The sequence below is a fragment of the Oryctolagus cuniculus genome, chromosome 5 (assembly GCF_051225735.1).
Source record: "Oryctolagus cuniculus isolate XC-2025 breed Fujian yellow rabbit chromosome 5, ASM5122573v1, whole genome shotgun sequence".
Lineage (NCBI taxonomy): Eukaryota > Metazoa > Chordata > Mammalia > Lagomorpha > Leporidae > Oryctolagus > Oryctolagus cuniculus.
The window spans coordinates 84,744,317-84,770,531 of NC_142871.1; the positions used below are offsets into that span (position 1 = coordinate 84,744,317).

The 26,215-nt window shown below is 41.7% G+C and overlaps 1 protein-coding gene across 15 annotated transcripts in view; it reads right to left on the reverse strand.

Annotated features, from left to right (window-relative positions):
• The window catches only part of ORC3 (origin recognition complex subunit 3), a 95,249-nt gene that overhangs the window by 27,345 nt on the left and 41,689 nt on the right, over positions 1 to 26,215 (reverse strand). For 8 of the 15 annotated variants that reach the window (XM_089332918.1, XM_051854484.3, XM_051854485.3 and 5 more), the window contains 5 exons: positions 23,289 to 23,405; positions 22,415 to 22,494; positions 11,464 to 11,597; positions 8,156 to 8,235; positions 4,851 to 4,951 (listed from right to left, as the gene is read on the reverse strand). In XM_089332918.1, the coding sequence (XP_089189044.1) occupies positions 4,851 to 4,951; positions 8,156 to 8,235; positions 11,464 to 11,597; positions 22,415 to 22,494; positions 23,289 to 23,405 (512 nt within the window). The remainder of the gene's footprint in view (positions 1 to 4,850; positions 4,952 to 8,155; positions 8,236 to 11,463; positions 11,598 to 22,414; positions 22,495 to 23,288; positions 23,406 to 26,215) is intronic. The other 7 variants (XM_089332920.1, XM_070073792.2, XM_051854483.3 and 4 more) reach the window with 1 other exon arrangement.

The window sequence follows — 26,215 nt, forward strand, 5'->3', positions numbered from 1 at the left end:
GCAGAAAGCTGGATTGGAAATGGAGCAGCTGGGTCTCAAACCTGCGCCCGTATGGATGCTGGCGCTTCAGGTCAGGGCGTTAACCCGCTGCACCATAGCACCGGCCCCTGTAACTTTCAAATAAATAAATCCTATAAAAAAAAAAAAAAAACCCTTATTTTTAAAAACTTCCTCCAAACTTTCCAGTACAAGAAACTACTTCAAAGTTAAACCTTTAATAAATGTGTATATTACTTCAAGTATTAATTTCATGAAGTTAATTTTTTTAGAAAACGGAAATATCTACAATCTCTATCGTAGCAAACATCTAAATCTTGGCAGTGTTTAAACACAGGCCTCAGGCCTGGATTAAGAGTTAAGGAAACTGGAGGTAGGCAGCTAGCCTATTGGGGTACCTGGGTTTGAGTCCCAGCTCTGCTCTTTCTTTCTACCTTCTTGTTACTGTGCACTCTGGGAGACAGCAGGTGATATCCCAAGTAGTTGAGTCCCTGCCACCAATGTGGGAGACCTGGATTGAGTTTCTGGATCCTGTCTGGTGTGGCTCAGCCCTGGATGTGGGGATTTGGGCAGTGAACTAGCAGGTGGGAGATCTTTATCTTGTCTCTGTCTCTCTCATTCCTTCTTTCTCTGCCTTTCACATGAATAAATACCATTTAAAAACTTCCATATAACATGAGATTACTCTTTTTTCCATCTATGGGCTAGATGACAAACCAATTTTAATGAAATCTGAACTTTATAATTTTTTATTTACCTGAATGGCAAAGAGACAAATAGATCTTTCATCTGCTGGGTCACTCCCCAAATGCCTGCAACAGCTGGGGTGGGCTCAGTCAGGCCAAACCTAGAAGCCCAATCTGGAGGTCCCATGTGGGTGGCAGGGTCCTAAGTACCTCAGTTGCCATCTGCTGTCTCCCAAGGGTGCACGTTAATAGGAAGATGGATCAGGAGGCACGCCAGGCACTGTGATATGGGATATGGGTATCCCAATTGGCATCTTAACCACATGCCAAATGCCTACCCTGAAATCTGAATTTTTTTTCAATTTTTAAAATTTATTTAAGGTGAATAAATTTCATGTACTTCATATATACAGATCTAGAAGCATAGTGATACTTCTCACCCAATCCTCTCTCCTGTTCACACTGCCACCCTCCTCATTCCTTTTTTATTCTTTTAATTTTTACAATGACATACTTCCAGTTATTTTATAATCATAAGCTTAACCCTCCACTAAGTAAAGAATTCAACAAACAGAAGAAAAAAGCCACTGTTCAACAGTAGAGACAAGGGCTGTAATCATCAATATTCAAAATGTCAATTTCACTTATATACATTACATTCTTTTGTACTCAGTTACCACAGATCAGGTTATTTGTCTTTTTGGGACTGGCTTATTTCACTGAGTATGATTTCCAGTTGCATCCATTTTGTTGTGAAAGACTTTCTTTTTTATGGCTGAGTAGTATTCCATAGTGTAATATACCACATTTTCTTTATCCAATCATTGATTGATGAACATCTGGGTTGATTCTGTATCTCACCTATTGTGAATTACGCTGCAGTAAACATGGAGGTACAGATAACTCTTTCATATGTTGATCTGAAATCTGAACTTTAAAAATAAGGCATTAAAAAGTTCACTTTGAACATGGCATTGAGCCCATCAGCTAATTTGTGCCATGACAGTGATGTCACTCTTGGGTGACGTGAATAGTAGCAAATTGTAAGGGAGAAGCATTGGCACACACAACCCAAATACAGAGTAGCAAGTCACTAACTGGACTAGTTAACTCATAGGCCTTCATAAGGAAGATTCTTGGGGTTTAGTCCAGTCCTGAGCTTAAAGTGTTTTGGCCATGTGACAGACTGTGTCAGTTAATTTTCCTACCAGCTCAAGCAGAAGAAAGCAGCTATGTCAGTGTAGCCACCAGAGGCATATCCTCTTTCACATGCCTTGTCATTCTCTCCCCTTGAAGAGGAATCCACTTCCAGAAATTCCCTCTACATCTGCTCTATCTGGTGTGGTCACTGGTTTTGGAGAAAAAGGAGTGATACAAGAGTCACCATACACATCACTCCTCACCATCTCCTTCCTCCCCCTTCTCGAGCTACTGTACTCATCGCACTTCTAGATGCTGTTTCTACTCCAGAGTCAATTAGAACAAAACCTATTCACAGAATGTATAATTTTGACTATGTTAGGTTTAAGATAGAGGTGCGGAGACAAGCTCAAGATAGAAAAAAACTTTAATTGTAGAAAGGATAGCACAGTAAAATAGGATTTTAGCCTACCTGGACAGCAGGTGGGAAAGTCTGATGTAAGGCTTCAACCCCCAGGTTTTGGGCACCTGTCATTTTATGCTGTGTTCCTGGAAAAAGGCCATGTATTCCTACAGAGACCACTCTACTATGATAAAGTGGGCCTGGATGAGCAAAAAGCCCCCTTGGCAGGTGTTTATTAGAATCAACAATTATACTGGTCTTATCAGCCCAAGATGTCCCTGGCAAGGAACTGTAAAAGTCAGAGTCAGGCTAGCAGAATCTTAGATAATGAAAATACCACGGTGTTATCCTGAGGGTCATTTAGCTTGCACCTAATTTTACCAGGTGTAAAGTTAACCATTTGTGTCCCTATGGCCTAGCAAGTCCTAACAGACTTGACCCTCACTAAGGAACAGCATTCTAAACCTGAAGAACTTCTCAGGGAATTGTTTTTTGTGATGTTCCTTGCCTTTGTGGCTGGCTGGCTACCAATTTGTAATTTCTTACTATAAAGATCATCATGCAGTCACTTCTCAATCATTACACATGGCTGCCATTAGAAAACCTTGTTGAAACTTCTGCTAGCTAATAATGATTGGAAATCTAGTTCAGAGACTCCAGCTATTGCCTCACATTTGTACTTCTGTATTTATCGTCTTTAGTTTCAGGGAGTTCTCAAGGCGAAAAGCCTTTATAAATGTCTTCAGAGGTAAAATAAAATTACCTGCCTTTATTTTGTTTCTACTGGGCTACATAAGTTGAATGATGACAAGAACAAAACAGAATCATATAATATCAGAATTACTATCCAACTGCAGACTTGGAGGCTGGTGTAAAAATACAGTGCTACAACTTATTTGTTGTAGATGAGTTGTAAATGAGTCTGGCACTAGAGAACAGCATTATGCTCATTTCAGATTCAGATGGGATTTACAAACAAATGAGAGGTGTTTCTCCAAAGAGATGTTTCTGATGCAACTGTTAGGATTAATAAACAAGGGCTACAAAGTTGAAACTCGGTTAACTTGTGGTAACTTATTCTAGGCTCTCAGGATTTGGCAATTCATTCTCTCACCCTTGGGTATTTTTGCCACGAGTTGCTCCTGGTGTACTGTGAACTCTGCCTCTTGAACTCTATTGCTTATCTGTATTTGCAATTTCTTCTTCAAAGGTCCTTCAGAAACTGTTGAGACGGCCCTTGGGGGCAGTGTGGGAAAACAGAGAGGGCTTTGGACAGACATCAGGAACTGGGACTGGGTGACCCTGTACGGGTCACAGAGGCTTTATACTACAACCTAATCTCTTCCCTCCATAGACAATCTTGGTAAAGACAGTAAATCCTAGTATGGAAGATTCTGTGATTTCCTAACAGAGTACATTTTCTTAATACCTGCTCAGCATTATTTCAGTAACAGCTGACAAGGGTAGAAAGTCAGGCATATTGGGTCAAAGATCATGAAAGAATGACTGGTAGTTTCAGAGCCCACGATATGGGAAGCTGACATTTGGCCTATCATTGATGCCAAATCACACTGCAGAAGTTAGTGACTACAATGGTCATGACATAGTAAAAGGGAAGAGTGAGGAGCTCGGGGCTGGAAAGCAAGCACAGGAACAAATGAAACCTGGTAGGGCAAGATTAACTCTTCAGTTGTAAAGTGTATTTTTTGATGAATTGCATCACTTTGCTGAAGAGATATATTTCTATACTGAACCTTTTTGTGTCATTCACTTGATCACTTTAGACTTCTCCCTAAGGACCAGGAACAATGACCGCACCCCCACGTTGTCCTAGAAAATGGAACTTCTCACTTTCAGGAAGGACATATCATTTATCAGGCAACCACTCTGTCTTCAATAACTGAGCAGCTGTTTTTCAGTATTCTATTCTATTCAATTGTTGGATTTGAACTGCTATTAAAAATCAGAAAAGAAGTTCTATTTCTATATTTTATTAATCATTTTCTTTTGCATATTTCTTAAGCTTTTTAACGAAGCATATTCCAACTTTGTCAAAGGTAACAAACAGGTGACTTCCATAGCTACCAAAGCGGCTTTTGGGAAATCTATGAATCAGAATGATCTGGGTTTCCCAAGCAGGAATCACCTTAAAACCGAGGCTGCACTGGTAGACTTCTGTATTTACTGAGCACATCTCCATATGGATTTATTGTTGATAATGAGTTACACTAGTATTTTTCGTAAATTCTTTATTCAGGGCAAAATAGGGCAGCATGGTTAAGGTTAATCTGCCTGTTTCCTGGGATTGACCTAGATCCAGCATCTACTTCTTGCAAAGATAAAGTGTAATGTGAACACTTTGTTATTAGAAAGGGGAAAAATGCTTTCTATCTTCCAGTTTCTCTCCACTTGGTCTAATGAACCAGATCCCATTTAAACCTGCCTTCTTGAACAGACAGTGAAAGAATGAACTAGAGCAACTGATTAGACTTCTTGGTAAGGACAGAAAAAAAATAAAAAATTATTAAGTAAATGGAGCTCTCTGAAAAGCTAGGAGAAAATGTTCTGGATTACATTCTTATTCCAGTGTTGTTTGGAAAAACAGCAGAATGTTTAGCTCTTACCTCACCAGAGAGTCAATAAAGTTCACAACTTTTTCTCTGAGTACTTCAAACTTGGTTTGCTTCTTACTTGTTCTTCTTAACTCCTTCATTTCCAGCAAGGACTAAGGATAAAAGAACATCTTTTCTGGTGATTTGGAGCCAACAAACTATCAGCAGGAGCTCTACTGCTCAGGCAGAGGCAACTGATACCTTTCCATAAGATGACATGTACAGAGAAAGAACCAGATCAGAATGGGTTTTGTTTATTTTTTATTGTTAAGCTCTGGTAAAAATCTCTTCTTTTAGAATTTTTTAAAGTACACACTAATGGATTTCCAAGGAAAGAAAAAAAGCAGTTATTACATTATTAAGTTACATGGCAGAGTGCTCCCTATTCACACTCTTGGCGCATATGAAAAAAAGGACCTACAATCAGAAGAACTTGCCTTCTGTGGTAACTAACAGAACAGATTCCATGTGTTTTGTTTCACTTAGATGGAAAGTTTATTCTACATCTATCATAATTTGCTATCAGGATACAAAGAAGTGTGGGGAGCAATCCGGACTAGACTAAGTTGCTCGAATTAGGACTTATTCTATGCATCTGCTCTCCCACAATATGGCGCTGGGAGAGAAGTAAACAGCTTCCGCACAGCTGCCTCCAGTTCAACCAATTAACTGTAGGACTTGCTCCTGATTGGAGAGCAGCGTACTCAGCCGAGTTGGGATTGGCGGAGGAGGACTATAAAGGAGGAGAGAGACGGCATGCACCAGGAACATCTATGGGGAACATCTAAGGGAACCCGTGCAGCCCCCGAGAAAGCCGGCCGGCGGTGTGCCGCTCCCCTGCGGAAGTGGGGAATGTGGCCAGGGGGAACTGCCCTTCCACGGAGGTGGAAGGGATAGTAGCCAACCCGGGAAGAACCAGCAGCAAACCCGGGGAGGGCCGAGCAGACGAAAGAACAGCGCAGGGTCCTGTGTCGTTCCTCCACGAAGAGGGGGAGCGACATAATGGTGCCGTGACTCGGATAGGAAACCTAGGACGGATAGAAAACTTAGGAGGGAAGAAACGGGAAGAACTAGGGAAAATATCGGAGAGAGAAACTAGCAAACAGCCTAGGGAAAAGCCGGACGAAAAAGGTGCCGGAAGAAGCTATTGAAAGCCTAGGCATAGACTCGGATACGGACTACGGGGGGAAGCTGGGAGAAATCTCTAAGGTCGAAAGCGAAAGTGAAAGCTAGAACAAACAGACTCGGATGCGGACTGTGGGGAGAGGCCAGGAGAAATGAGGGAGGAATATCGTTGGAGGAAAGCTTGGGGAAACATACCGGGTAGAGAAAAATGTTAGGGAAATTGAAGCCGCGGGGGGCAGGCCAAGGCGGAAACGAAAGCCACTTTGGGGTTCTCAAGTTAGCCCGGGAATAGGGGGCGAAAAGTTGAAACCAGAAGCTGAAACGTGAGCCAGGTTGGGATCCGTCTGATTAGCCCGGGGAGCAAAGGACGGGAAGCCAAATCGTGGGGCGGAGACGTACGCTGGGTTGAATTCGCCAGGCTAGCCCGGGGAACTTGGATTGAATCCTAGTGGCGGAGACGCAAGCTACGCTGTGTTACTCGCGGAAGCCGCCGCGTGCAGAGAGAGCACGGGGCGTGAATAGATAGGGAACGCTGGCGTAGGCCGTGGTTCAGACGCGAAAGGGTTAAGCGTGGAGACCGCGGAGCGCGCGAAGCCGGGAAGCCGCGCAAAGCCGGGAAGCTGCGCAGATGAGAGAGGCGCGCGGGCTGAAGCGGCGCAGAGCCGGGAACCCGCCGGCGGGGCGAGGTGCCGGGAAGCTGCGGGGATAAGAGAAACAGAAGTTTTAGAAGTAAAGTGAGAGAAATAGGAATGCTGGAAGATAGAAGTAAAATGGGAGAAATAGAAATGCCCGGAGATAGAGAAATAGAGAAAAATAAGGCCTCCCCTCAACATGCCAATTAGGAGGCTTGGATTCGGTCTGCCTGATTTAAGGCGGTAAGCGCCAGCAAAGCTCGACCAGAGTATGAGCTGCAGGTCACCGAAGATAGGCACAAACCAACACTAATAAGTCTCCCCCACAATACGGCAATGAGAAGGCTTGGATTCGGTTTGCCTGATAGGTTTTGTAAACACCTGCAGGCAGTTCTAGCAGAGCAGAGCATGCGCTGCAGGGCACCGAACACAGGCACGCATCAGCGCCTAAAAACCTCCTCACAATGGCGAAGAGAGGACCCGGATTCGGTTTTCCTGATTGATAGGACTTGTAAGAGCCTGTGGCAACTCTAGCAAGTACAGCAGAGTGTGTGCTGCGGGACACCGAAGACAGGCGCGTATCAACGCCAAAAAATAAAAAGAAAGGGGGATCTGTGGGGAGCAATCCGGACTAGACTAAGTTGCTCGAATTAGGACTTATTCTATGCATCTGCTCTCCCACAATATGGCGCTGGGAGAGAAGTAAACAGCTTCCGCACAGCTGCCTCCAGTTCAACCAATTAACTGTAGGACTTGCTCCTGATTGGAGAGCAGCGTACTCAGCCGAGTTGGGATTGGCGGAGGAGGACTATAAAGGAGGAGAGAGACGGCATGCACCAGGAACATCTATGGGGAACATCTAAGGGAACCCGTGCAGCCCCCGAGAAAGCCGGCCGGCGGTGTGCCGCTCCCCTGCGGAAGTGGGGAATGTGGCCAGGGGGGACTGCCCTTCCACGGAGGTGGAAGGGATAGTAGCCAACCCGGGAAGAACCAGCAGCAAACCCGGGGAGGGCCGAGCAGACGAAAGAACAGCGCAGGGTCCTGTGTCGTTCCTCCACGAAGAGGGGGAGCGACAAGAAGGTTCTTTGACAATCAAGATTCCAAAATTAGAATTATTTGAAAAACAGTCCATTATGAACATACTGTGGCTCAATTCTACTGCATACTGTGAATATGCACTTAAGCAGGAAAAGTATTTCAAACTAATGAGTTAGGCTCTTCTGAATCTCAATTTGATCAAACAGGAAAACACTTCAGATAATCAGATTTTTTCTTGCCACAGTGTTTCCATTTTCCCTTATAGTTAATTTTGCTTCTCTGAGCCTGCAGGAACAGCTTGTGCCTATGTTGCTTGGTAAACTCGAATGTGTACATGAACAGTTAGGATGGCAATGGGATCAACAGGATATTCAGTTTACAAGTGAGTTACACAGTCAGCTTTTTTTCTGGTTGTGGTTTAAAAATGAAAACAAAAACATTTAGGCAGGGCTAATGCGGGGCACAAACTAAAAAAAGAGAGCCTTACAGGATATAGCTGGAAGGAAAAGAAAGTGACCTGACCTTCTGAAGATGATAGAGGTCTGTCTTCTGAAGTCCCTTTGGCTGTGACCCAGAACTATCTTCTTCCTCTTTGGCATCTGCTTTTAATACAAAACCAATATATAGCCATTAGAGTAAATCTAAGTCATGAGACCAGACATTTGTACTAATTCAAAGGAAGTAAAAGTTTCACTTTTTTTATTAATGTGGCAAGGGATCAACTATCCTTCAGTTAAATGATTTCTTCCAGAAGCTGAAGGTCAATAAATAGTAAATAATTTATGCTGTAGTGAGGGCTTCACAAAACCAGCTACTGAATTTTAGAACTGTTACCAAAATGAAAACAAAACAAAATATAACCAAATAAAAAACCCTCAAAGCAACAGCAAAAAGCCTCAAATATTTGTGCTGTTATAAACAGCTTTTTTTAAAAAAAATCATACACACTTAAATTGCTTTCCTTTGATAATGCCAAGACTGTAAATGACACACTACACCCTGGCAGCCTTGGTCTGAAGCAACACTTTTGAGCATAATGAGTATAATGTGCAAAAGTTTTGCACTAATCTATGAAAATATAAAGTGGATCATGGTTCCTTTAGCTAGGGGGACAGAAAACCGTAACTAGGAAAATGTAGCTGTGCTGCTTCTAGACAGCATAAAGCTCTGACATCCTCCAAATTCAGGGTTGCTTTTGGGAACCTGACGATCACATGGTTTGGCCTAAATCTAAGACCTCCTGTGTTAGATGCAGCTGGAGAATACGCATTGTTCTCAAAGAAGAAAATTCTTTTTGGCTAAGGATAATTTCTTGTTCAAAGAAAGTGAGATTAAAAAATCTACTTAATTCTTTGTCCCATTTCATTAACATAAAGCAGAGCCTTAAAAATAAATCTGATACTCACTCTGCCTTACTTAATCTTCCCCCATTGTCATTTTAAACCCAAATTGTGGGGCTGGTGCTATGGCACAGTAGCTTAAGCCACTGTCTGCAGCTCAGGTATCCCATATGGGCACCGGTTCAAGTACCAGCTGCTGTACTTCTGATCCAGCTCCCTGCTATTGTGCCTGGGAAAGCAGCAGAGCATAGCTCGAGCCCTTGCAACCATAAGGAAGATCTGAAAGAAACTCCTGTTCCTGGCTTTGGCCTGGCTGAGCTCTGGACATTGAGGCCATTTGGGGAGTGAACCAGCGAATGAAAGATCTCTCTCTTCCTTTCTGTAATTCTGACTTATAAATCCACATGAACCCAATTTTGTAAAAGATTGAAATTTACCTAATTTATCTTTTCTAAGTCTCTTGTACTGTTTATGTTCAGTAATCACAATTAGGGGGCATTTTAAATTATGCATCAGCAAGGAAAAAAAACAGTGAGTTGGTGAACATAGGTGGGCTCTAGTCTAGAATCTGTCAGTAGCTGCTGTGTGATCTCAATCAAGTTACTTTCTCTCCTTGGACTTTACTTTCTGGTTATAGCTGGACTCACTGACACCAACCTCTGGACCTTTACAGTTTTTATGTTCTGAAAAGTGGTCCAGGTTTTACTGTAGTGGCAAAAAAGCAATGACCACAAATAACCTGAAAGGGACCCGCGAGGTGCCTGTGAGAACGTCTTCATTCTGACTGCTCATGCCAATCATTTGCCAGCCAGGCAGATGTTCTCTCTCATCTTCCATGTGTGAGATCGCATCAACGATGGAGAGCTATGGAGAGTCTACAAAAGCAGCTTCCTGGGGCCAGCACTGTGATACAGTGGGTAAAGCTGCCGCCTGCAGTGCTGACATCCCTTACCTGCACTGGTTCATGTCTGAACTGCTCCACTTCCAATCTAGCTCATTGCTACAGACCTGGAAAAAGCAGTGGAGGATGGCCCCAGTGTTTGGGCCCCTGTCACCCACATGGGAGACCCAGATGAAGTTCCTGGCTCCTTGTTTCAGCCTGGGTTAGCGATGGCCATTGTGGCCATCTGGGGAATGAACCAGTAGATGGAAGATCTGTCTCTCTAACTCTGATTTTCAAAATAGATAGATAAATCCATTTAAAAAGGTTAGGGGGCAGTTTCCTAAATCCAAAGGAATTTGAAGACAAAGGAATACTTGAAATATACAGAAAGGACTCAAATGGCCATTACAAATAAGTTATTTTCACCATGCCATATCCAATTCTATGTGCTTATATACCAAGCTGTTGCTTTTTGCAACCTCCATTAAAATTTTTCCTAAATCGGGGTTAGCACAGTGGGATGGTGGGTACAGCTGCTGCCTGCAATGCAGGCGCTCCATATGAGCACGAGTTTGAGTCCCAGCTGTTCCACTTCCAATCCAGCTTCCTGCTGATGGCCTGGGGAAGCAGCAGAAGATGGCCCTGGTACTTGGGCCCCTGCCACCCATGTGGGAAACCCAGAAGTTCTAGGATCCAGGCTGTAGCCTGGCACAGCTCAGGTCACTGTGGCCATCTGGAGGAGTGAACCAGCAAATGGGAATTTTCTCCCTCTCTCTGTTTCTCTTCTGTCTCTGTAGCTGTGACTTTCCAATAAATAAGTGCTTTTAAAAAATTTCCCTAAATAGAGGAAAACAATGAATTTTTTCTGTGCTATGAAAAGAAACAGAACAAGAGAAGAGCCCATGAAAAGTTAATGATCACTATCAGAACATGGTACGCTTTAAGGACAAAGAACTTGTGGAGCATTAGGGAACAGAACATGGTATCCTATATGTAGTCAGGCACCTCCAGCATTCAGCAAATGTATGTGGAGGTCATGCAAAATAAAGGAAAGGAACTCCCCAACACTGAAGAATGCTAGTCTGCCTTAGCTCACTTAGGACTTTAGAGTCAAGCTTTTGTAAATCAGATTAAAGCATGCTTCATGCATATTTTGGTAATCAGCATACCAATGAACCTCATTGCTGTGAAAGCAGTTCATAGCTATTAATTTTTCAGGCTTACAAATGATTTATGCAGTGTTTCTGAAATCTCTAAAGAACCTGATGAAATGCTTCAGAAAAAAAACATCCAAAGGAGTATGTAATTAGAATGCCCAGCTACTGTCTTTAATCTTCTTTTTTTTGTTGTTGTAGCTTTTTCTTAGGTAAGTCCTCCAACTGCCCACAATACGGGGACATTTTTTTTTTTCTGCTCATCTGATGCCCTGCATTGTTTAACCCAAATCTACAAGAGGAACATTTGGCCTCTTTGTGATTGTTAAGATGACTGATCAGGAACTACTTTATCTCTTCATCTCACAGCACATCAGAACATGGGGTTTTCCATGTCATTTTAGTTCAATGACTGTCAAAGCCAGCAGAGGTGGCAGGTTATTATATTCTCACCATCAAGGCTCTGAAACTGGGCCAGGAACTCCTCTATTTTCTTTGCTGTGCTGCCAAGCTGCTTTTCAGAAGAGGACTTAAAAACACTGGAACATTTCTGAAGTATGGTCATCAGTTCATCCTTTGCCAACATCCTAGAACAGAATGAGAGAAAGGAGATGTAATATAACTGGAAAATTAACATTCTTAAAATATTATCTATAAGTTAAATAAATGATTCTGCTCAAAGATGGGGCAAATTCTTCATTAACAGCTACCAACTCTTTGGGGAGAGATTCTCCTCAGCGTATGTGACATTCAGAAGATTTCTTCAACAGTTCTCATAATGAAGCTTAGCTCAGAAAATTGACAAAAGATCTGGGTTCATAGCCTGGCTCTGATACTTAACCATGTTTGTAACACTGAACAAGTTTATTATACATGTCTGATTCTTGGTTTCCTTGCCTATAAATGGAGATTAAAAACTCATGTATTTTGCAAGTTAAATGGAGATGTAAAAATTAAATGAGAAGATGCAGTAGAAGAATCCAGCGCAGAACTTAGCACCTAGTAAGTATTTAATGTTTGTTCCTCTTTCCTTCTGATGTAAACATGCATATGCGACAAGGTCTAATGAGGACATGACACTTATGCTAAATACAAACTGATTCAAAAGGACCAAAAATATAAGTATCACAATCATTTCTTTAATTATTACTACTTAAACCTATGCTTTACATTTCCTGTTGGCTGCATAGCATGTCAGTAAAGTCATGGAACTTTAAACTCAGGAGGCAATTTTGCTTGTTATTATAGCATAGGCAGAGTGGTTGAGTTATGCATTCAAGGCCATAGAGAAAATCTTTGATAGAAATGGAGGGAGAACACAGATATTCGAAAATTACCATCCTATTCTCAGAGCCATGACATATAGGATAGCCCCACTAAGATCACACTTGGTAACACATCAGATGCAATCAGGTCAGTATTTAAAAGCACTAAGTGGTAGCATTTCACAGGTATACAAACTATTCCCAACAAAAGGAACTAAATCAATTAAGACTATAATGACTGGGGCGGGCACTGCAGCATAGCAGGTAAAGCTGCTGCCTGAAGCACCAGCATCCCATATGGGCGCAGGTCTGAGTCCCAGCTGCTCCACTTCCCACCAGCTCTCTGCTATGGCCTGGGAAAGCAGAAGATGGCCCAAGCCCTTGGCCCTCTGCACCCGCATGGGAGACTCAGAAGCTCCTGGCTTCTGACTTCGGATAGGCCCAGCTCTGGTCATTGTGGCCATTTAGGGAGTGAACAACAAGTGAATGGAAGACTTCTCTCTCTCTCTCGCTGCCTCTGCCTCTGTTTCTCTGTAACTCTTTCAAGTAAAATAAATAAATGTTAAAAAAAAATTGAGTACCTTTTTTTTTTTTTTTCGACAGGCAGAGTGGACAGTGAGAGAGAGAGACAGAGAGAAAGGTCTTCCCTTGCCGTTGGTTCACCCTCCAATGGCTGCCACGGCCAGCGCACCGCGCTGATCTGAAGGCAGGAGCCAGGTGCTTATCCTGGTCTCCCACGGGGTGCAGGGCCCAAGCACTTGGACCATCCTCCACTGCACTCCCTGGCCACAGCAGAGAGCTGGCCTGGAAGAGGGGCAACCGGGACAGAATCCGGTGCCTCGACCGGGACTAGAACCTGGTGTGCCGGCGCCGCTAGGCGGAGGATTAGGAGTACATTTCATAAAATGTGCTATGTATCTTTGATCACTGTCAGTCATATATTAAAAAAAAAAAGACTATAATGACTACAAGTTCTAATGCTAAACCATAAAGGCATAAACCATCAAATGCAGAATATGGAGCATTCTGCAGGACTGACTTATGTATGACAAACATTTTTCAATAATAAAAAAATTTAGAAAAATTATTATTATTACTAAGTGGGAAAAAGACACAAAGCTGGAGACCAGCATTGTTGCAGAGTGTGTTAAGCCACACCTGTGACGCTGGAATCTCATATGGGGGCCAGTTTAAGTCCGGCTGCTCCATTTCTGAGCCAGCTCCCTGCTAACATGCCTGGGAAAGCAGCAGAAGATGGCCCAAGTGTTTGGGCTCCTGAATCCATGTGGGAGACCCAGAAGAGGGAGGCTCCCAGTTCCGGCAGGCCTAGCCCTGGCTATTGTGGACATCTGGGGAGTGAACCAGCAGACAGATCTTTCTCGTCTCTGTCTCTCCCGCTCTCTTTGTCACTCTGCCTTTACACACACACACACACTCACAGCTAAATAGACTATGACTACTAATAAATTAAACTGGTTACTTTGACAAAAATCTAAACCCCCCCTAAGAAACAAAAGAAAACAAAAATACAGAAACTCATTCAGTTATACTAAATTTTACCCATTTTAAAAAGTAAAAAGGTGCTCTTCCTCTTTCTACAATAATTATTTAAAGTGTAATCTTTACCTGAGAATGAATAGCACTTAATATGTCAAAAACTAAGAGAAGTCAGACACACTTGAACAACCAGTTGTACCTGACCTTTAGCTCTTTTCACACAATCAGTATTTCCAGTGTTCAAGAAATCACAGGCACTGGCTTGTGTGGAGGAGAGAAGAGGCAGGGCTAATTTGGCTGGAGGCCTGACATTAGCAGCACACTGATCATTAGCTCCCCAGACCACAGGCAGTCACATTGTGCATATATTTTGAGCTCAAAATAACTGAATAAAAAGGAAGGCCAAGCTTAGACTATCATTCAACTTCAGTGTGCCAAAAAAGAAATAAATAAAATAAATGGCACCATGTCTCATAATTTTGAAACCAAACCTTAATAGGCATAACTTTTAATGTGATATTTAATTGAAAGGGTTAGCAATTTCACTTCATATAAAAACTTCCAGGGAGTCAGTCATTTACTTCTCTTATTCTTAGACAAAGACTACATGCTTATAGTCTACAGAGTAATAAATGAAATGATTTTACTTTTTTCCACAAACTCTCTGGTTTCATGTAGAACAGTAAGTCTTAAGATAAGGCTAATTAGAAATCATTTAACCAGGGGCCACCGTTGAGCAGCGGGTTAAGCCATCTATGATGTCAGCATCCCATGAGTGCCAGTTTGAATACTGACTGCTCCACTTTGCATTCAGGTCCTAGAGATGTGCCTTGGAAAGCAGCAGATGACCCAGTCCCAGCCTTTGCAGCCATTTGGGGAGTGAATCAGGGGATGGAAGATCTCTAACCACTCCAACAATGTAATTAATCCAATTTTTTTCCAGTAAAATTACACACATACAGAATCATCAAAGATTCCTGCTTTTATAATTATTATTCAATATCATAGAATCTAATCACTGTAATAAAATAAGAGGCAGACAGTATAAACATAGAGGAGACAAAATTTACTATTTGCATGATTGTGTAATGTTAGAAAATCTAAGAAGTGTAGCCGGAGCCGCAGCTCACTAGGCTAATCCTCCGTCTTGCGGCACCGGCACACCGGGTTCTAGTCCCGGTCGGGGCGCCGGATTCTGTCCCGGTTGCCCCTCTTCCAGGCCAGCTCTCTGCTGTGGCCAGGGAGTGCAGTGGAGGATGGTCCAAGTGCTTGGGCCCTGCACCCCATGGGAGACCAGGATAGGTACCTGGCTCCTGCCATTGGATCAGCGTGGTGCGCCGGCCGCAGCGTGTCAGCCGTGGCGGCCATTGGAGGGTGAACCAACAGCAAAAAGGAAGACCTTTCTCTCTGTCTCTCTCTCTCACTGTCCACTCTGCCTGTCAAAAAAAAAAAAAAAATCTAAGAAGTGTAATAAGATATGTGAATATAAAAAATATTCAATTTATATGTAAGCAACATATATTAAACTATAATGAAAAAAGTATGTTCAAAAATGGCAAAAAAAAGCTATAGAATATATAGCCATACACTTAAATATGTAAGACACAAAAAAACTGCGATTCTGAATAAGTGAATTGATATGTTAAATTCAAACATTCAAATTATAAAGACACAAATCATTTCAGATTAACCTATACTTTTAACACTGTTTGAAACAAAATTTCAGTGGCCATATTATCAAATCCAATACAAGTATTCTAAGTTTATCTAGAATAGTAATTGTTTCTGAGAAAGACAAATATGTATGTACTTGACTGTATGCAACAGGGCTGTTATAATAACAAAAGGTATAAGATACAGTGATTAAAATCAGACAGTACTTAGATAGGAACAGACAGATCAATATAAGAAAATAAAAACCTAGAAAGAAGAAATCACTTTAAAATCTAAATTTACTTGTGTGACCCCTCCAATGGCTCTCCCCTTAATTCTAATATTTTTCTATAACATTTATCAATTTTTTAAAAAATATTTATTTATTTATTTGAAAGTCAGAGTTACACAGAGAGAGAGAGGAGAGGCAGAGAGAAAGAGTCTTCCATCCACTGGGTCACTCCCCAAATGGCTACAATGGCTGGAGCTGTGCTGATCAGAAGCAAGGAGCCAAGAGCTTCCTCCCAGTCTCCTATGTGGGTGCAGGGGCCCAAGGACTTGGGCCATCTTCTACTGCTTTCCGGCAGAGTGCCGGATCTGAAGTGGAGCAGCTGGGTCTCGAACCGGTGCCCATATGGGATGCTGGCACTTCAGGCCAGGGTGTTAACCCACTGTGCCACAGTGCCAGCCCCAACATTTATCAATTTTTAACATATATTGTGTTTCAAGAAGTTTGCAGAAAAATGGAATTCAAAGGGAGTTTGGCAAATGACAGAGATAGAGTTTCAAATCTGTGGGAAAAAGGTATTATAAAAAAATGTCACCACCTTACATCATACACAGAAATATATTTAAGGTAGAATAAAAATGTAAGGATAATGTCATGCAGGGGAAAGAACTAATCCATTAATCATAAAATCCTAGAAGAAAACAAAGAAAGATGGTTAAGCCTGATAACTTCCAACATCAGCAAGAGGGTAAGGAAACACAATGGTAGGTTGTTAGTGCAAATGTACCTAAGTACAACAGTGTTTATATTTTAGACTCAGAAAATCTTCACTTATGTATTTTGTGAATTATATAAATGTACAAATACACACACTATTACTCTTTGTAACAGTGAAGAATTAGAAACAACTTATATATGTGTCAATTAAATAAAATGTTGATACTTTCAAAACATGGGACATTATATGATTATAAAAAATGAAGGGGGCAGGGCTGCCGCTGTGGCATAGCAGATCAAAGCTGCCATCTGCAGTGCTGGCATCCCACATGGGCACTGCTTTGAGATCTGGCTGCTCCACTTCCAATTCAGCTCTCTGCTATGGCCTGGGAAAGCAGTGGAAGTTGGCCCAAGTCCTTGGGCCCCTGCATTCATGTGGGAGACCTGGGAGAAGCTCCTGGCTTCAGATTGATGCAGCTCTGGCTGTTGCAGCCAATTGCGGAGTGAACCAGAGGATGGAAGACCTCTTTCTCTCTCTCTCTCTGCCTCTCTTTATCTCTGTGTAACACTTTCAAGTAAATAAATAAGTCTTAAAAATTTTTTTTTAAAAATGAAGTGGGACAACATGTAATACTAATAAAGATAACATTTATATAGTAAGCATGATTTGAAACTCACAACTTTATGATATAGGTACTACTATATGATATAGGTACTACTATGGCTAATTTGAGAAAAATCTTTAGTGGAGTGTGTGTGGAAGCAGGAAAACAAGATACAAGGCCACTGCATTAATCCATATGAGATGACAGTTATCTGAAACATGGCAGTTCTAGTGAAGGAAGAAGAGGTCTGAGTTTTGAGAAATTTGGACAGCAGAGCTCAGGTTTTTGGCTTAAACAACCAGAAGGATGAAAAGAATGCAGCAAGATGACAGGTTTCAAGGGCAAGATCCCCAGCTCAGTTTCTGCACAGGTTAACTTTGAGGTGTGTATTGTACATACATGTGGAGGGATTAAATGGACAGAATCTAAGGAAAGAAGTATGGGCTCACACCTAGCTTCCAAGCACAATGCTAAATTAAGGAGAAGAAAAAGCACCAAAGATGACTGAGAAGGGTTATAAACTGAGGAAGAAAGAAAACCAAGAGAGTCTGAGCCCTGAACTGGGTCAAATGCTGTTAATAGGCTAAGACAAATCAAGACAGAATTGACCATTACATTTAAGAACATGGAGGTCAATGGAGACTTTGATAAAACTAGTTTTGATGGGGTGCAAAAGTCTACCTGTTGGGGCTGGTGCCGTGGCTCACTTGGTTAATCCTCCGCCTGTGGCGCCGGCATCCCATATGGATGCCGGGTTCTAGTCCCAGTTGCTCCTCTTCCAGTCCAGCTCTCTGTTGTGGCCCGGGAGAGCAGTGGAGGATGGCCCAAGTGCTTGGGCCCTGCACCCACATGGGAGACCAGGAAGAAGCACCTGGCTCCTGGCTTTGGATAGGTGCAGCATGCTGTCCATAGCAGCCATTAGGGGAGTGAACCAATGGAAGGAAGACCTTTCTCTCTGTCTCTCTCTCTCTCTCTCTCACTGTCTAACTCTATCTGTCAAAACAAAACAAAACAAAACAAAAAAGTCTACCTGTCATCAGTTTAAGAAAAAATGAGAAGAGTGAGTCAGTCAGTGAGAATGTTTTCCAGTTACTTTTTTCTTTTTTTCTTTCCTTTTTTTTTTTGACAGGCAGAGTTGAAAGTGAGAGAGAGAGAGAGAGACAGAGAGAAAGGTCTTCCCTTTTGCCGTTGGTTCACCCTCCAATGGCTGCCGTTGCCGGTGCGCTGCGGCCGGTGCATCGCGCTGATTCAAAGCCAGGAGCCAGGTGCTTCTCCTGGTCTCCCATGTAGGTGCAGGGCCCAAGGACTTGGGCCATCCTCCACTGCACTCCCGGGCCATAGCAGAGAGCTGGCCTGGAAGAGGGGCAACCGGGACTAGAACCCGGTGTGCCGGCGCTGCAGGCGAAGGATTAGCCTATTGAGCCACGGCACCGGCCAATATTTTGCAGTTATGATGCATCCCAACTAGCATTTGTTTCAAAAGGATAGCACCGACAAAAACATATCAAAATTAAAAAGCTGGAAAACCACTACATGAGAATTAAAGGAAAGAAAAAAAAAACATGTCTAAGGTCATATTAATGCTGCAAAAGAGCTATTTATCTTTAACTAACTAGATTAAGAAATGATTACATAACCTTTAAGTAAATGTTTCAAAACACATGTGTGGTACTTAATCTGTGTGTACGTGTGTGTCTAAAGCTTCTTTAAGATAGAAAGAAAATCACTAAGCAATCATTAAACACAATCATCCTGCAGGGCAACGGGGTGTTCTGTTTCATCACATGAAAAACCAATGATTTCTTGGGGTCAGAGTTGTGAAGCAGTGGATTTAGCCAGTGCCTTCAATTCCAGCATCCCGCATCACAGCACCAGTTTGAGTTCTGGCTGACTCTATTTCCAATCTACCTTCCTGTTGGTGGGCTTAGAAAGGCAGCAGCAGAAGATGCTCCAAGTACTTGGACCACTGCCATCCATGTAGGAGACTGGGATGGAGTTCCTCGCTCCTGGTTTTGGTTCTGTTTAGCTTTGGCTTCTGTGGTCATTTAGGGAATGAACCAGCAGATAGAAGACCTCTCTCTGTTTCTATTTCTCTCTTTCTCTCTCTGTCTCTGTCTCTGTGTCTCTCTCTCTCTCTCTCTCCATGAAAGAAGAACAAAGAAGAAAAGCCAATAATTTCTGGTTAAGGACTAACTATATAAACCTCTGATTATGAGAATAAGCTATAAGGAGAAAATGGCTAATCCATGAGAAATGAAAGATCTTCTAACAGAATTCTCAAGTTCTAAAGAGACATCACCATTATAAAGCAGCTTGGAGAAATATTCAAAACTCAAATCTGCAAATGTATACATATGAAGTCTGGAAATTAAGAAAACAAAGACAAAAGGCCTATGAAACAATCCTCACAGAGATAAACAATTTCAGATTAATAAAGCAATCTCATATGACACTAACAATGAAATAGAAGCCAAAAGTATGTTTCATATTAGATGCCACTGGAGAAGCTATTTGTACTCACAAATGGAGGTTTACTATCCAGTCTATTGGTTCCTTAGCACTCTAGACCTCCTGCATCAAAGCAATTACCGCTCGATCGTAGCTGCATGCCCACCTGTCCACCTGAATCTCTTACTTTACCAAAACTCTGTGTAGGTAAAGGACCAGGGTCATCTTTGTTATTAGATGAATGGCTCAACAAATCTAGCATTAAAAACATTTTTTGAGTGGTTAAATAAGGCAATGACTATGCAATGATAAAGCATTTCATGACCTAAGCCCTTGGTGAACAGCTGCTCTAAAGCAAATGGAAGTCATGGTCCCTTTTGGATACCACAGACCTTTGAGGAACCTTGTATGTCAAAATAAGGAAATTTAATTCCAGCATATGTTAGAGACAACTTTAGTAAGAAGAAATATACACATATTTTACTGATGTACTTAAAAATATAACCCTGAGTTCACAAAAAAGAAAGGGTTGTCAAACTTAAGTTTGATCAGATATTCTGGAGTTTAAAAATTAATATTTTGGGGTTGGCATTGTGGCATAGTGGGAAAAGCCACTGAGTGCAATGCTGGCATCCCAAGTGGGCACTGGTTTGAGTCCTGGTTGCTCCACTTCCAATCCAGCTCCCTGCTAATGTGCCTAGGAAAGCAACAGAAGATGGCCCAAGTTCTTGCACCCCTGCACCCACGTGGGAGACCTGGAAAAAGCTCCTGGCTTCCGCCTGGTCCAGCCTTGCCCATTGCAGCCATTTGGGGAGTGAACCAGTAGATGGAAGATTTCTCTCTCTGTCTCTCTGTAACTCTCCCTTTCAAATAAATAAATAAATAAATATTAAAAAAAAAACTAATATTTCTGGGCCAGCGCCCTGGCGCACTGGGTTAATCCTCCACCTGTGGCGCCGGCATCCCATGTGGGTGCCGATTCTAGTCCCAGTTGTTCTCTTTCAGTCCAGCTCTCTGCTATGGCCTAGGATAGCAGTGGAGGATGGCCCAAGTGCTTGGGCCCTGCACCCACATGGGAGACCAGGAAGAAGCACCTGCCCCTGGCTTCAGATTGGTGCAGCTCCAGCCACTGTGGCCATTTGGGGAGTGAACCAACGAAAGGAAGACCTTTCTCTTTGTCTGTTTCTCTACCTGTCAAATAAATAAAATAAAATCTTAAAAAAAAAAAAAAAGCTAATACTTCTTGGTAGGCCATCATGTGCAGCAGGTAAGATGTAATTGAGATGTCTGCATCCTGTATTACAGTGTCCAGTAAGAATCAACTGGGTGTTTGAAATAGGAATGCTTACATGAAGAGAAAGCAAGAGAAGTCTCAGAAATATTCTAGTTGAAGTAATCTTATGAATACAAGGAAATCTTACTGGGATTTTAGAAAGTGAAATAAAATACAGCCTTTCAGATTGAGTTTCCATGGGACTTATTTTTCCAGATAGCATGAAATTAGTTTCCTATCTTACACTGCACCTGCTAGATCACTAATATTTGTGTTATTAAGTATCTGGACTTAAAGTGCTTTTCAGTGTCAATATTCCTCCTACTGTGCCCATATTAACAAATATTCAGTTTTTAGACTTCTTTATATTTTTATATAAGCAATTATATACACTGAGAAAAAATACAAAACTATGCAGAAGTTTAACTCAAAACTGACTTCTCTTTCTCTTTGTCAAGTGCACATTATTTTTATCAAAGATAAAAAGTCACCATACATATAAATAGAGGCCAAGGAATACAAATGTTCTACCTTTAAAAGGCATACTTCTTGGCCATGAGCTCTCTCAACTGGCCTGTTCCTCCCTGAAAACATACTTCAATGAACGCTTCTATCCTTACTTTCATCTCTTTGAACTAATTGATTATTCTGCTGGCAAAAAGGAACCGAGGAAAGCCTGTTGCCCCTAGTGACAAAGAGAATTTCTCTTCCTGGTTTCCAACTCATGGACTCAAGAAGATCCTCCAGTATTCTTGCAGTGAATTTTCTTTTTGGCTGAAGGGAGTTGGAGCTGTCTCTATTTTAAAACAGCCTTAAGCAAAAGCCTTCAGGGGGCCGGCGCTGTGGCACAGTGGGTTAACACCCTGGCCTGAAGTGCCAGCATCCCATATGGATGCCGGTTCAAGACCCGGCTGCTCCACTTCTGATCTAGCTCTCTGCTACGGCCTGGGAAAGTAGTGGAGGATGGCCCAAGTCCTTGGGCCCCTGCACCCACATGGGAGACCCAGAAGAGTATCCTGGCTTTGGATCGGCACAGCTCCAGCCATTGCAGCCAATTGGGCAGTGAACCATCGGATGGAAGACCTCTCTCTCTCTGCCACTCCTCTCTCTGTGTAACTCTGACTTTCAAATAAATCTTTAAAAAAAAAAGGTATATGTGTCAGGGATTGCACCTGTTAATAGCCTAAGATAATTATATAATAATAGATAAAGAATTTATGAATTATCCAATGCTAATGTGGGACAGAGCCAGCTTCCCAGTAGGGGGAAGGCTTCAAGGGGCACTGCGTATTTCTTTTTGCTTCTAATCAAGGTCAGCAGTGACCTCCTTTACAGAGTGCGTATCACCCAATGATGCTGTTCCTCCACCCAAGCAGGACAGGGCCATGGTGACCTTATCTTCCAAGATTTATTTTCCCTGCCATGATGTCAAGCCGATAGGGTCCAAATGATCCATACCTGGGCTCTCCTCGTGTTTTGTCAATATTTGACTCAACTATCACTGGGTCTCCTTTAAAGCAAGGTAAAGCTAACAAAGACATGGATGATTGCTACATTAAAGATACCATAAGCTACAAGCACAAATTGAGATACATATAATGTTCTTAGACACAACATGGCTACTCATGAAACTTGGCAGGCAGAGTGTTGAAGGAAGGTGTTACTGGCAGACTCAGAGCAGACCAAAAATAAAAATTAAAAAAGAAGCCAACCCTACCTCAGTAGCTGCAACGCTGATGCATACTCCTCTGAATCCCATATGTTCTTTTCTAGACATGTGCAGTACAACTCTCTGATCTGTAAGTGAACAGCATATTCATGAGGAACCAAAAGTGGTATGCTAAGTTTACATACTATTCATTTGGGAATATCATACATGGTCAACACAAAATTAATGTTATTAAAACAACTATTTTATTTAGATAAGAACAGAATCAGGCTCTGTAACAACACAATTTTCTCAAAAGTAAAACAGAACTATTTGGGGAGTGGCTAGTATCACTGGTTACTTTGGAAAAGGAAAATAATAAAAGTGACAAAAAGATGCTCAATGGCAGAAATTGCTTCATAAACAAGTTACTCTTACATGCTTGCATTTGCTCTCCAAAGATTGGAGTTATGATGTGAAGATCTAGGAATGTGGACCTTTTCCATTTTCATCTATTCTACAGGTGGGTCATAAGGATTAAGGTTCTACACAAAGGCCAGAACTGCAAACAGAACTACTGCTTCTGTTGAACTTCTTGGTGCAACTGAAGGTTAACCATTAGCAATATCAAACAGATACCTTCTTCCAGTTCACTAAGAGCAGAGAAGCAACTCTCAGAATAGGAGAAAAAGAAGTTTAAAGAGGGAAAGTTTAAATGCCCCTGCACAAACACATGGTACGACAATCACCATCACTAGCATTCATCAGAACAAAAAACATTATTTTAATTACCACCAATGTGTACAGCTGGAATGCATTTAGACTGTGCTGTCATTTTATGTGGACTCATTTCCAGTTCTGATGCCTGAATGCTATACAAATCAAAGGAAGAAAGCAGTAGTATCCCTACTTTATAGATTCCAAATGAGGACACCTTAGTTACCTGTCGACCCAGTGGGTACTTGGGAAGAGAAGAGGTGAAGTTATGAAGACATTTCAAAGCCAGAAAATAATTCACATGGTAAACATGCAGGTTTTCTAATAATGATTGTGTTTCCTCCTAAAAATCACAGAATGAATTATTATGTAAGTCAGTATTCAGTAAGAACATAATAAAATCTATTTCATTTATATGTAATCTAGAAAACTGACAAGAGAAGATTCAAAAGTACAAACTGGGCTCCATAATTTATGAAAATTTGAAATACATATAAAATCTAGGATTAAGATGGCATTTTTATATAACATCAAGTCTGGTGATGTTACACATCCCGAATTGACGCTGCAATTTAATCTCTTGATATCTCCAACACTGCTACAATATTTTGGCATCCAAAATCATAAGCATGCAACAAAGCCCCTTACCTGATACTGGTTTCTTACCATAACAACAGAGACCATAATCAAAGGGTACAGTAACCACTGGGAGAGAAAACTTTAAGTCTATTTTTACTGTAAGCTATCCCAGAGATTACGTAAAGCTATTAATTGGTTTGCCTTGATATATGTTTACACAGCTTTTAAGCATGGGGAATATTTTATGAAAAAAAAAAAAAAAGAACCTATTACTGAATAAAATCAGACTTCAAGAACATAATACCTATTTTCTTTTGCTTTGTGGAATAATACAAGTAACTGGGCGATTCAATAGAACTGAGTACCTTCCCTGAATTTAGTTAGATGAAAGAGAAAAATAACTTACATAGTACACGGCATTGCTGCACACACAAGGAAACTATGCCACAGAGTAAGTGAAAAGAGGAACTGATCATTTTTCTCCCTGGTAGTCTTAGTTCGTTCATATTTCTCACTGGGTGGTACATCCTGTGCTGAGTAGAGTTCCAGTGTTTAAAAATGTTTCGGTGACAGTGGTCAGTTTTGTTCCCAGACTACATTGCAGACTATTTCATCTGATACCCAACTGACAAACTGAGGTCTGCTTCCAGCACTGGGGAACAAAATTGGCTATGTTGGAATCAGTGAGCAGAGGTCTGTTAAGTCTTTTTGAGGGATTTTTAAGGAGTAACTCCAACTATCTAAGACCTCTGTCTTGTGTCTGACTTCAGAAAATAATCTACACATAACATTCCACTGCTCCTTGCATGTGTTCTTCTCAGTTGCAACAGTACACATCACAAACAACTGACTTTTCCACATAACCTGTCTTCTAAGTTCTCTGTCTTACTGAGATCCGTAACTGCAAATGGCTTCACTTAACCACAATTCCTAATGCACTTTATGGACACTATTACAGAATTTAAAACCTATAAAAGGTTTAGATATAAGAGGAAATTTCCCACTTAATACCTAACAGCAGGATCACACATGCAAAGACAAAGCATACTGAAACATTAATCTTACTTTCCACTCATTAAAGTTTTCCTTAGGCATCTCTTCTGCACACTAGTCATAGTTCTCATCAATTTACTTCATAATTGTGTCTAGGATGATTCTTTTCAACACTTTGCCTAGAAATACTCAATATTGGGGTCAGCACTGTAGCATAGTGAGTAAAGCTACCCTTTGCAGTGCCTGCATCCCATATGGGTGCCAGTTTGAGTCCTGGCTGCTCCACTTCCAATCCAGCTCTCTGCTATGGCCTGGGAATGAAGCAGAAGATGGCCCAAGTCCTTGGGCCCCTGCACCCGTGTGAGAGACCCAGAGGAAGCTCCTGGCTCCTGGCTTCAATAGGCAAGGCTCCAGCCATTGCAGCCAAGTGAGGAGTGAGCCAGAGGATGGAGGACCTTTCTCTCTGCCTCTCCTTCTCGCTCTGTGTAACTGACTTTCAAATATATATATAAAAAAAAAGCTTTTAAAAAAAGAGAAATATCTGTTATTCCCCAGAGATAGCTTTCTCCATTCTTCTTGAAACATAAGACTCTGGGTATTTACTGATTTTTGACACATACACAGAACAGAAAAATCTCTCTCCTATAAGAAAACTACAGCAAATATATAGTAGCTTCCTCGCTCTTCCTCCAATATGGAAAACCTGCTCCAATCTCAGGTCCTTTCTATTTGCCATCTTAGAATTCTCTCTCCACATATTCCCTTTTTTTAAAAATGTTTTTCAAAGATTTTATTTATTTATTTGAGTTACAGATAGTGAGAGGGAGAGACAGAGAGAAAGGTCTTCCATCCTAGGGTTCACTCCCCAGTTGGCCACAACAGCCTGAGCTGCACTGATCCGAAGCCAGGAGACTGGTGCTTCTTCAGGGTCTCCCACGTGGGTGCAGGGGCCCAAGGGCTTAGGCCACCCTCTGTTGCTTTCCAAGGCCATAGCAGAGAGCTGGATGGGAAGAGGGCAGCCGGGACAAGAACTGGCGCCCATATGGGATAACAGCGCTGCAGGCAGAGGACTAACCTACTGCGCTACGGAGCCAGCCCCTCTCCATATACTCTCATGGCAAGCTCTGTAACTTCCTTTAGGTTTACACTCAAACTTCCCCTTCTCATAGTAAGGCCATTAGCTAAAATTTCAACTTCACTCCCCATGCTCATCGAACTTTATCTTTCCTTTCTCTGCTTTACTGTTTTCTTCTTAACAGTATCATTAGCACAGATATTTAGCTTACTCTTGTCTCCCAGATAGAATGTAACATCCACGAAGGCAGAGGCTTTGTCTGTTTTGTTCATTTCTGTATTCTCAGGATCAATTAAAAACTGGTACATAACAGGCATTCACAAAATATTTTTGAATGAACTAGTGTATTAATAAATGAAGGCCAATATGTCTCTTTCAGATAAGACCAATTTGTCTTGTTGGATGTTGCCTAGATTTCTCAATTTTTCAAAAGAAAACAAAAGTCTGAATTTGTAACCAAAATATCTCCATTTGTAAATGTTGGCTCTGATTTTTTAAGAAATGGT